This window comes from Pholcus phalangioides, unplaced genomic scaffold (genome assembly GCF_987345545.1).
Source record: "Pholcus phalangioides strain wild (caught in Gottingen) unplaced genomic scaffold, Ppha-v1.0 ptg000013l_1, whole genome shotgun sequence".
In the NCBI taxonomy this organism is placed as follows: domain Eukaryota; kingdom Metazoa; phylum Arthropoda; class Arachnida; order Araneae; family Pholcidae; genus Pholcus; species Pholcus phalangioides.
This window is the reverse complement of record NW_028301606.1, coordinates 33,599,615-33,612,182: the sequence shown is the minus strand read 5'-3', so window position 1 is coordinate 33,612,182 and position 12,568 is coordinate 33,599,615. Positions and strand designations below refer to the sequence as shown.

At 35.3% G+C, this 12,568-nt stretch overlaps 1 protein-coding gene across 3 annotated transcripts in view; it reads left to right on the top strand.

Annotated features, from left to right (window-relative positions):
- The window catches only part of LOC149078981 (cell adhesion molecule Dscam1-like), a 265,953-nt gene that overhangs the window by 127,588 nt on the left and 125,797 nt on the right, over window positions 1–12,568 (top strand). For all 3 annotated transcript variants that reach the window (XM_089241228.1, XM_089241230.1, XM_089241229.1), the window contains exon 6: window positions 3,977–4,246. In XM_089241228.1, coding sequence (XP_089097354.1) covers window positions 3,977–4,246 — 270 coding nt within the window. The remainder of the gene's footprint in view (window positions 1–3,976; window positions 4,247–12,568) is intronic.

Sequence of the window (12,568 nt, the reverse complement as noted above, 5' to 3'; positions counted from 1 at the left end):
CAAAGTAGGAATTTCCTAAACAGTATTCCCAGATTTATTATACTGCTTCAAAAAAAATTACGTTCTCTCAAGGAAGTTTCGACTGCTTTAGGGTATATATATGAACTGATTTCACAACTGGTGTTAATTCTGTTGGAGTGGTTCTGTTTTTTTTGTTTTTTTGAAAATTCCATATATTTTTTCCTATTTTAATATATTACTAATGAAATTTAATTTTCACTTTATCTGGAACACTAGAGCCATGTCGTTGGAATTTTCCACCGTGGCTCACGTCTACCAGAACAGACCAGCTTATATCTCCTAGGGGGACAGAGCGGGGGTCACGGTTAGTCTGGTGGAACACTAGAGCCAATGTGGCAAAACCAGTGCAAGAATCAGGGCCCGAAAACCATTAATCACTAATATCTAAAATCGCATTTGAGAACAAACTCAGTGTTGAGCATTGCAATTAATGCATGAAGCGTCCAAAATAAATTAACAGAGCAAAATTGGTGAAATTGCATATAGCGAGTGATCCGTTATAACGCCAATTTTCCTCGTGACAGTGAGCTCTCGTTGTAACGGTATTTTTCTCATCTTGCACATTGATAATGAAATGCACAATCCAGCGAAATGAAATCTACAACCTCCGCAAAAGATAACAAGAATTCTTGGCATCTCATTACTAAAGATTACAGGAGAAACTGGAGGAAAAATAGAAATAGGTTCAAAGATTATTCCTAGAGAATATCGATCATGAAGTTAATCTTTCAGAAAAGGTTCAAAAGCTGAACATACCCACAGATGAAAACATCGAATCTTCATTGTCCCCCTTTACTTAACGAAATATGATATCGTAAGCGGAACGATTTTCTTATAGCTGCCTATACGAAAACAGAAGAAAAAAAAACAACCGGTAAATAAAATAAGAAAAGCCTAGTGATTAGAACATGCCCAAACTTACTGGCTCTTTCTCTTATGCTCTATTCCCTTCTCCGCTTATTATTTTTTTTTCAGGCGCCTTTATACGGGGCATGGCTTTAGTGGTAAATTATTTCGGACTTGGGAGCAGTGAGCCATTGATTCCCATTAAACGTGGATCATTAGGTTGGCTACCCCTATCGCTCCAGCATCCGTCTTCCTGCCATCTTGAAACATCCATCAACCAGGCACAGAGATTACCCCAGTGAAGAAAATAAGGGCGAATGAGCCTTCTTTTATATTTTTTCCTTACATTTTTTTCCTCCTATTTTTGTGTTTTTTCTCCGAGTTTTCTTCACTTTTCTGGTTCTTAGACTATATCTTATATATCTACGTTACCGTTCTAGTTTTATTTATTTTATTTTTTTTTTTTGCCTATAACACAGTAACGAAAAGCGAATGAAAAAAAAAAACAAAGAGCTGATTTTTTATGGTATATATATATTTGGAAAAATACATATAGAGACCTTAATGTTTTTTGTAACCTCCGTCTAACTGTATGTTGCTGGAAATTAATACCACGAGGTGTTCCTCGGGATCTTTTAGCGACGTTGACTTACACAAATAAATGAGAAAATTGCGTTTTGTTTTTCTTTTCTATGTGTTCTCGTTGGATTGTACGGAAAAAACACAGAGCATGAACATTATGATATATATATAATGTTATATATATAGATGTGTGTGCGTGTGTGTCGATTCACTTTTCTTCTACAAAACTCGCTACCATCACAAATGGGGGAAAAACATAGATTCGTTATTGCACCTTGTTTTTTTTTCAGTTCTACATGATCCATTAAACATTATCTGACGCAAAAGATTAATGGTTTTCATGCAATTAGAGAGAAGGAGCTTTATAAATCAAATATGATTATATTTACAAGAAAAAAGGAAATGTTGATATATTAGCAGGCCTACTTGGTTATATAGGAAAAAAAATTTCCGATATCAGTCTGTTAAACATAATATACTCTACATGGCCCGTACTAGGACAATTTTGATGAATGCTTTTGCATTCATAAACGCATGTAATGCTTTATGACAGCATGTTTTGGACAAAACTCAGCATATTGGTGCCGAAAAATATAAAATTACAGGGAGGGTCAAAAGTCCAGATATACTTTTAATATTAATAAAAAAACCAAGAGTTTGACCATAAAAAATACGGTTCGCGCCATTTTGGTTTTGTTGAACTGACAAAAATACTTTCGAATCTTACTTAGAAATGGCCCAGTACCTAAAAAATTACTCGACAAAACACCTAAATTTGGACAGAGCACATAATTAATGTTCATAATGCCTGTCGTTACATACAACAACCACATTCCAATATAAGCTCTCTTTGAAACTTGGGCTACATCTAAAAGATGTTCGATTTCAACCCCCGTATCCGCTAAGAGTAATTGCGGAGAAGTTTGGATCACTTCTGTTTTTTTTTTTCCTTCAGTTTCTTGGTGTTGGTTACAAGCGATTATTTGATCATTTTTGTCGCACCACGGTCATTTTCTACACACGAGGGATTATTAGACCGGGACCTACAATTTATTGCCGATTTTGAACGGCAGGCTTGTTTTTTATACACATCGAGAGGTTGGTGCGCTAACCCCACGACGGGGGAATCCCGGGGGTAGCAATTTTTTGGAGCGAGAAATAAACTTTATCTTTTACGTCTTCACAAGAGACGAAGAATAGTATGATCTGGAAACCACAGGGTTGTTATGTATAAAAGGATCTATCTCGTCTCATTCATCGGATACGCAATACTTGATCTGTTGCGCCATTTATCCTATTTATGCCGCGTACTGCATATATTGTGTCGAATTTCTCGTCACATAACGCCATCATTGATCAGATGAAATTTTTTAATTTATCAAGAAGAAAAAAGAAAAACCTCCAACACCGCAGCATTAAAGTATTTTAGTACAAAACCGTACTTTTTTATGTCAATTTATTGAATTTTTATTAATTTTCAAGGTATGTCATGGACTTTTCACCCACGCCTCCCAATATTTCCAGGTCTTATAGCATTAACCAATTAAATTGTCATTATTTCTCTTCTTTAAGAACACCAAGTGAGTTTCATTCACACCATTCACTTTTCACTCAAATAAGAAATGGGAAAGAAAACATTTATGTAATTATGTGAAAGAAGGGATGCTCCTCATTAACCCACTCACAAATTGTAATGTTTGTAATATTGACCCTCTTGAGACCCAGTCGCATGGTTCACTGAAATGCTTACAGATATTACAGAATTAAATACCTTGAAAACACTTGGCACATCAATCAATATCTGAATTTCTTAACATTACGAAACATTTCTATAACCTATTGGTTTATAACTAACATTAAAAAAAAACAGATTTCCTTGAATTAGTACTTTGGTCGCGCACAAATGCTTTTTCATCACCTTTATGTTTTTCAGTCTGTGTTACTTGTATCGACATTGTTCAATATATTATTGTGATCAGTAATTGTTATAGTTTGGACGCAGAACTTAAGTAAGGTCCCGAGAAGAATAGTCAGGGAAGCTATTAAACGAAGAAGAAATAAGGAAAACCTCTTCTGACAAATAGAGGAGAAGAAGAAAAACGGTCATCCTCCGGGTATTTTTTGTATTATTGTATTGTGAGCGATGTGATCAGTACGTAGCGACTACCTACCATCCTTAGCTAAATAAATGTTGTTTTATTGTTTTAAAAGCAACGACTCATCAATGAGTACCCGTGCAATTACAGGGAGGAGGATCATCACTATGTATGTGCACGCTTATATTTAGTATAAGTTTCACTCTTAATTTGGAATTTTTTTTCATAGCATTCAATTATGTATTTCAGTACTTTGCATTTAATGTTTACTGTATAAATAATTGATCTGGGTCGTGTACAACTTTTTCCAAAGGCTCGTGCAGACAATGCAAATAAAAGTTATTATAACTAAGAATATTAGGATATTCCTACATTTTTAGCAGTTAAATCACTATAAAGTTTATTAAAATTGTTTGTAAATTTTTTCTCAGTCCCTCTACAGGTACGAGTAAGTCCAGCACAGCAGGTTGTTTCAGTGGGTTTACCGACGCAATTCAATTGTTCTGTTTCTGGATTTCCATTGCAAGGCGTGACTTGGTGGAAAGACCTTTTACCGATACTCACAAACGAAAGGATTCGAATGCTCGGGAGCGACATACTTTTCATATCATCCGTCATAAGAGATGACAGGGGCGTTTACCAATGCATGGCACATAACAACTTCGACTCAGCTCAAGCTTCGGGTTCCTTATTGCTTGGAGGTATGTCACGAAATAAAAGTAAGACAATACACGGAACACAGAAAATGTAGCAGTTTTATTGCATGTTTTGTCACTACCATCATCCACATCTAAATATAATTCGAAAAAACCATTTTAGAAAGCAAATTTATAAAAGAAGTATTCGCAAATAGAATAATTCAAAAATCTTCTGAAAAGTATGTTTTTGATGTTTTGAATGATAATTCAATGCAACGTAGATTTCAAGGGTCTTTATTGATTCCAGTAGTCACGTGATCTCTCCCTTAGAACAAAAGTGATTAACAATCTCTATATTTAGGGGGGGGGGGGAAACTCAATTATTTATAGTATCGAAACTTTTTTTCTAGTGATTACAGGGGGAAAAAAATCGAATCTAGATATGTGAAGAACTCGTTCACATTAACAAGCACGCGATAATTTTGACGCCCTGGCAAGTCACTGGGGGAATCTTTTAACCTTAATTTCATGAGAGGTTTCTTATGATTAATCTGCGTGTGCGTGTTATTCGAGGACATTCTGTCACATGAAATACAAAACGCACTATATTTATCAATTATTTTGTTTTTGCGATCGAACACCAAAATAAAAACATATTATTGCAAAGGAACTTCTCGATAACGGACGCCACGTGACCGAAAGTATCGTTTCCTGACGAAGAGTGTCCGTTGTGTGACGTTTCTCAGTATTAATGTTTTAAATACAAAATTCTGATAATTCACACAAAATTTTCCGAAACGCCATTAATATCTTTAGGAGTTTAAGTTTTAGCGAATGTTTATTGATAGTAAAATTATCGGTGTAATAACTTTTAATCCACGTACAAATTATAAATAATCTTGAAAATGTCTCAAACACTTAAATTTTCTTTCTGATAACACGTAAATTAAATTTAGATGAACAAAAAAAATATTCATTTTTTTTAACTATGGTGGGTCCACGAAATTTTTTTTCATAATTCCAAGAAATTTCAATTCAAACAAAAAAAAAATCGGTAAAATAATAATCTTATATAAATCCAAAACAATCATTTTTTTAACTTAATTATTTCTCTAATCAGATATAACTTTATTTTTCATTCTTTTCGTAATAAATAATTAAATTAATCGAGTTGAGTTGGTAAGACCAGGTAATTAATGACTTATTCCAATTACGCTATAATCATTGAAAATTATTATTTTCTTCGTTTTTAATTTACATTATCAATACCGAATGTTTCTCGATTATTGCCCGAAAGTACAAAAAAAATATAGTTAATTCCAAAACCAAACTTGTATACGTATAAAAACAATATCGGGGCGAAGAAAGCAAAGTAATTAAATAATTGAGTTTTGATAGTTTCATTTACCTAAACTGATATTGAAAAGGAAAGATAATACAGTAAAATCCCCTCTTAACGGACACCTCTCAGATGCGGTCACCCCTCTTTTACAAACAAATAATTATTTTACCTTGTATAATAAAAGTATGCACTGCAAACTTCTGATTAACGTTCACCCTTCTTTTACGAACGAATTTTTTTGTCACGCCGGTGAACGCAAAAGAGAGGTTTTACTGTATTTGGAAAACTTTGTGGTTCCCAATAAAAAATATCACTTTATAATATAAGTATCACTTTACTAAAGTACTTGTGCCTCTTTCTATGATTCGGAAGAAAAATTATATCGTAACATTTGAATATTTGACATACGGATAAGTATAAAAGTCTCGATTTCTTACAAATGCATCTCCGTGACACAGTCATTCCATCGAGTAAAAAGTCGCAAAAATCAATAACTTTAACCATGGCATCTCAAATAATGTTCATTTGAATACTACATTGAATACTACGTGGTAGTTTTTTTCCTGGTATTATAATTATGGACCAGATTTTATTGAAGTGATATATATATATTTTTTTAATTTTGAGCTTTTTTTTCGGCGGATAATTTTTTTTTCATATTTTACTTGAGTTTTACAAAAGATCATGGGTTTATAATTCCTTTCAGATGACATTCGTAAAATACTCTGTACGTTTGATGAAATATATACAGCTTTCGGGCTGTTCTGTCAGGGCACTAGCTATTCACTTCCTGACGTTTTTCTCATATCTGTGACAGTCATGTTTTGATATATAACAAACGCGTGGGTTTCTTCTAAAAGTAACGGAATCGTCGAACATGAAAACCACCAAAAAGATGCCTACTTCTATTTCACCGCACACCAATTTATTGCTATCAAAGAGTTGGGTTGGAAATACGGGGACCATCTACTGGTGGTCGCCTCAAGCTCGTTAGGAAAAATATCTTGTTACCTATATTCTTTCCCCCAGTTTGAACCTGGCGGCAACCTTCACGACGGTAGATGAACACTTTACCACCACGCCACTCGGACTCACCAAAGTTTTTTGCAAACAGATGGATGTGGGTTAAACGGCAGGACGGGAATTTTTCGGAACGGCTTAATAGCCGTCAAAATGCAAACATATCATCTAACATCTGACATCTCAAACTTCTTTTTATGTGACTGCTCTACTCAATAATTATACATTTTATACACATATATATATTTATTTATTTATTTATCATTTACGAGCTAAAGTCAACCTATAGAAATAAACTTGATTGAAGAAGTACGAACTATCGCAGCTGCACGAGCAGTTTTTATTATATTATTTATCTTTATTTTATGATATAAACATATTTTTCGGAACGGATATCAAATAAGAAAAGCAAAGAACATGAATAAAGCTTAGCCAGGAGCTTCTCCTAAAGGGCCGAGCTTGTTAACGAGCAACACGAGTCATTGTGGTAATTACAGGAAATTCAATAGCCTACATGGGTTTTCCCTCTTCCTTCTCGCAGCCTTTTAATGAACGATGAAATATAAACCCGGAGCCAAAGAGACGTAATGCAATTTAACGAAACGGAAAGAATTTTTCAAAGTGATGCAGAGGAGGCTTTTCTTAAGGAATCCTTAGCATTTCGCCAGCTAACGAAAATGCCTTGTCGGATATACTTGGGGATGGAGAAAATCTTTAAACATTTTTATCAGCGTTAGAGGGAAAGTGAATCGAAGAGTTTCGGTCGTTGTAACCTCTCTCTCTCTCTCTCTCTCTCTCCAAAATCCCTCTTGCGTCGTTCGTGTTGTACAATTATGCACGAAGAAGTAGAAAAAAAAAGAGATAAAAATCAATTACATATACATGGGAACGCACAGACCAAGACTAAGACAGAAAAGGAGGGCCGGTGGTGTTTTAATAATAGCGTTCGAGTGCCTCCTCCCTTCCGAGAGTTCGGAACGCACCCGAGGGTGTGTGTGTGTAGACTAATGTACAGAAAAGTTATTAGAGATCGATATCTGCATAAAAGAAAAATTGGCTTTTACTTAGTTTGACTTTTCTATGAGAATAATGAATATACCTGTGTGAATTGATGGTTCAAAGGAACCACGAAAAGGCAATGTAATAACTTACGTGACGCTTGGAGTTTACCGATAACTGAAGGGGTAATCGGAAATCCGTTTATAATCTAGCGGGGTGTATATTGAATAGGATATTAGGTGAGAAATAAACGTGCGCGATCACTCACGCATATGTTTAATATTCAGCCACTGGCCCATTCTCTAAGCTTTTCAGCAACGAAATTAATTACGCGGACTTGAGAAACAGCGTGGTTTTGATAGGGATTTCCTACCCAATGTAATGAGTGATTGAAATTTTTATGTGGGGATTTAAATCAGCTAGGACAATCTTTTAAGAGGCATGAGGCAAAACATTAAGAGGAAATGTACTTGTACCATGCTAATAACCTTGGCAGAGATGAATCCTTTTTTCGTTCAAAGGACTTCAATGAAGAACTGATAGAAAAGCAGGAATTCTTGAACTATGGGTCGCGACCTGAATTGGGTCACAGGAGGTTCCAAGAGGGGGCCATAAATATTCATTTACGGCCAAGGATTCCTGAGCTATGAGTCACGACTCAAACTTGATTCTCAAAAGCTTCCGAGATGTGTCGTCCAAACCCATTTACAACCAGGGATTATTGAAGATAGGTGTTGCGACCGAAGTTTGATTCACAAGGGGCTTAAGATATGGGTCGTAAAAAACCACTTACACTCTGGGGTTCCTTAACTATCGGTCGCGATCCAAATTTCATGCGCTATCGTTTCCGATAATGGTAGAGCAAATTCACTTAGAGCCAGAGATTATTGCGCTATGGGTCGTGACAAAAACTGATTCGCAGGGGCTTCCGAGATGAGTCGTATGAATCCACTTACAGCCCTATTACAAATTTACTTACTGCCTCCTTTCACTAATTTCGAAAAATAAGCAGTCCCATGAGTCACGTAGCTGATCTTGTCATTGATTTTAGGTCGCAACTGAAAGGGTTATTAATCCCAATATCAAGGAGTGATGCGTTAAATATAATGAGTATAAAGCTGGTGTAAATTACACCATACGCTCCTGTATTATGTTCTCCACCTTCTATTTCATCAATTACGCAATCACGATCAAACGTAAAACGAAGCACAAATGCAATATTATTGATTTTGAGTATGTAATCTAAATACTCTGATGCAAATAAATTGCTTATTTCAAGGAAAATAAGTACAACAGTGTCTTTCTCTGGTATACCATCGTTTTTTCTATAATTTTTCCAATACTGTAAAAATAATTGCTTTTTAAACAGTGAAACGGCTGTATAACAATGCTTAATAGACCAGAGAAAAGTGTCGTTATAGAAGGGGAGGAATTAATGAATAATAGTAACACTTTTAAAAGAGCGTCGGCAACAGATCATAATATCATTATCAGGGGGCATCGTTGTATAGAATTTTCACTGTATAAAAACTATTGATGTAACACACAGCATACGGTTTTCCTTCTCACGATTTCCTTAAGCCGGGTTTTCCTAGAAACAGATTTTCTGTGCCACGCGCGACATGAATCACCCAGCGCGACACGCCATCTACTCACCAGTATGAAAACCAGTATGGCTGTTTTCCTACAGAGCGCAATACGGCTCACGACAACGCTTTACGTCGGGCGTTATTGGCTGACTGCTTCTGGAGGAGTCAAATGCGCTGTGCGCCGCTCGCCGATCTTCCCTTCATTTTTGTTGTTTTCTTTAACTTCTCTTCAAACCGGAGCATGCAGACAACAGAATAACTGATGCCAAGGCCATATAATATAATATAGCCGTCCTGATCTGATGCGCCACCCTAGGAAAACACAAACGCGTAGCGTAATTATGTAACATGTTTCTGCCGGCGCAAAATGGTCTAATTCGATCCACGCGGCGCAAAAAACCTATTCCTAGGAAAACCCGGCTTTAGTGTAGAAGTATGCAACCCGCTGCTCGTTGACGTTATACTGTCCGGTACAGCTATTATTGCTGCCCATAAAACAAATTGAGAATAGTGGTCCAAATAACGACAGGATGTACCATAATTCTTAAATAATTTTTGGGAAATTCCTACAGGTTTATTATTCCCAAATATTTTTGTAAATCAGAAGGTAAATTTATTTTTTTCATAACTGGCAGTTAGTTTGACTGAGCTTGATAAAACATGAACTATACCGCTTAAAACACTGAAGGCCTATTCAATGAAAACTTAACATTAATTACTTGGATAAAATCATGTAATGAATTATTCAATTAAAAACAAAAATTAACGTTACTGACGTGAAATAGCGCTGCCAGCAGCGCGACTGACTAGGCAACAGATATAGCAGGTATGACAAAAAGAAGTTTTAACGTTACCAATTCTTTCAGTTTTTATGGACCTATAAAGTATTTACGAATGCATGGAGCACTCTGTATATAAGTGATATTCTGATTAATCGAGTAAGGCCCAAAATATGCCTTACTAATCCAATGTGTCCCAAAAAAAAAGGAAACTTTATTCACTTCTTTGCACATGAATTGCAGAAATGCAAGAAATTGAATTGAGAAGAAAACTTGGAATTCTAATTTTCGATTTCGGAAATTTTCAATTATCGAAACGCAATATGAAATTAATTGTAAAAATAACGTGTTCAATGCAATATCTTTTCTCAGTATATTTCGCAAATGTAAAATTTATCAAGAATAAATTTCAGAGACGGTACTGAATTAACAAAAACCTTGCGAAATGTCATGAATATTTAATTATTTTTGTTCGTTTGCAGTTATGAGAAGAAATTATGATTCAAATTTAATCAAACGTCAAGACTGCTATATATTATAATTTTTTTTCAATAATCAATACAAGTATGTTGTTATTTTACTCAAAACAGTTTTAATTTGATTTTACACATGATGTATATTTGAATATATTCCATACCACTCATGCTTTATTTTACTTTCAACTTGAGTGCGTTGCATATTGTGTTCGTGAATCGAATCAAATTGTTTTGAGTTTCGTGCTTATAAATTTGATTATCGTTTCAGAAGTGTAACCTGAAGTATATTTCTGTTATATTATATTCGTTTTAATATTATTTATAATATTACATTTGGAGTCCCCTCATACTTATTAAATTTGTTGAAAACTCGTATATAATTTTCAATGATCAACTTATCGAACATATACTGAGTGGACGAAATATTAAAACTCCTAGTTTACATTATCCAAATCAGTGAAACGCGGCCGAAAAACAATATTCTGAGCAGTCGGCTACAAATATAAATAGTTTGTTTCAGTACGTTAGCTCTGCATAACAAAATTGAGAAAATTATTCAACCCCTTCGTCCCTCGGGAAACGAAAGATCCCATAAGAGATTGCGATATCGAAAATTTGAAAAAATATATATATAAAAAACAGCTTCTAAGAAAATCCCGTATTTGAGCAGAATAGTAAATTATATTATCTTTGTTATAATGTAAAAAGTAGCATTGAAAATGAAGCGAGAGTAGAACATATTAATTTGTAATATTTAATTGTATGCCCGTACTAACTCACCGAATTCACCAGTACCAAATGTCATGCACTTCAACGGGTTTTCTTTGCAAAAATAGAAATAGGTTAGATCAGCGGTTCCCAGTTGGGGATAGCTGAACCCCCAGGGGTCCACGTCTCATTGAGGACCCAATTGTTAAAATAAAAATAAAAAGAATTAAAGCCAAGAAAAAAAATATAATATGAATAAATTACTTAAGTGGGCTTTCTTTCAAACCGAGCACAACTCATTATATCACCATGGGCTATTTACTACCTAGTGAGCTGTGCCGGAAGTGTGTGTGTACCTAGCAGTTTAGTGCGTATCTAGTGGTGTATAATTTTTCAGTGCTGACATCTACATTTCAGAAGTGAAGCGAGTGGCTGAATATTTACATTGTTTGTAGGTCCGTTGCAATCTGTGGCGAGGCTTTTTAACGGGTATAACGTAGTATCTTCGTGCGGTTTGGTATACTACATTTATTTACAGGAAATTAATAGAAATTTGCATCGTGGAAAAACCGCGCCTAAAAAGCAACACACGCCGCAACTACTTCTTCGTTCGAACATCTCTCGAACTCTACTCGCCACGAGAGAGGATCTCGGGCACCACCAACATTTACGGGGGCGGTCGGGCTTGACTGTTACACTTACAAATAAAATTTTTTCAATTAAATTAGTGCGTAAAAACACCACTGCAATATTGGTATGCTGTTGATATTGTTATGATTTTAAAAAAAAATTACTTGTGGTGACATCTCTCGATTTAAATGTGGAACGTCGTTTTAGTTCAGGCAGTCCGGACATTGCTATCTCACACAACATTTACTAGTACCGGATAGAAAGAATGTCGTCCAGCAGGAGGTTATGTCCAAGGTTATAGAATGGCTCTTGTTTCCGCTGCTATAATAGAGCTGCTATAATTCCATGGCAAACACCAAGATTTCCGTGTGTCCATGTGTAAAAGTGAGGGTCTCCGGCAGATACCAAGATTTCCGGGGGTTTTATGGGTCCACGAATAAAGGTATCTGAGAACCGCTAAGGACGTTGTATAGGATCGCATGGTCATTGCGCGTCGTTATATTGGAAGAAACAAAACTCGAAGTTAGTAATATTTTATTTACTCATCGTGTCAGTCACTATAATGGAACAATCGCAATAACGAATGGTCATTAAAATGAGTGTTGCTGTAATTAGTAATATAGTAAAAAAAACTAAATGTCTTCCCCTTTAAAGCATTCCCATAGAAGAGATTCACTTCCTTTCATTCTATCTCCACTGAACAGATCCAATATCTTCAAGCCCACTATCAACATGAGCACATATTCTGTAAATGACACATTTATAGAGAGAACACTGTTATTATTACTGTTATTATTATTTTATTTTTTGCTATTTGCCAACATAATTGCGCATTTAGTTGA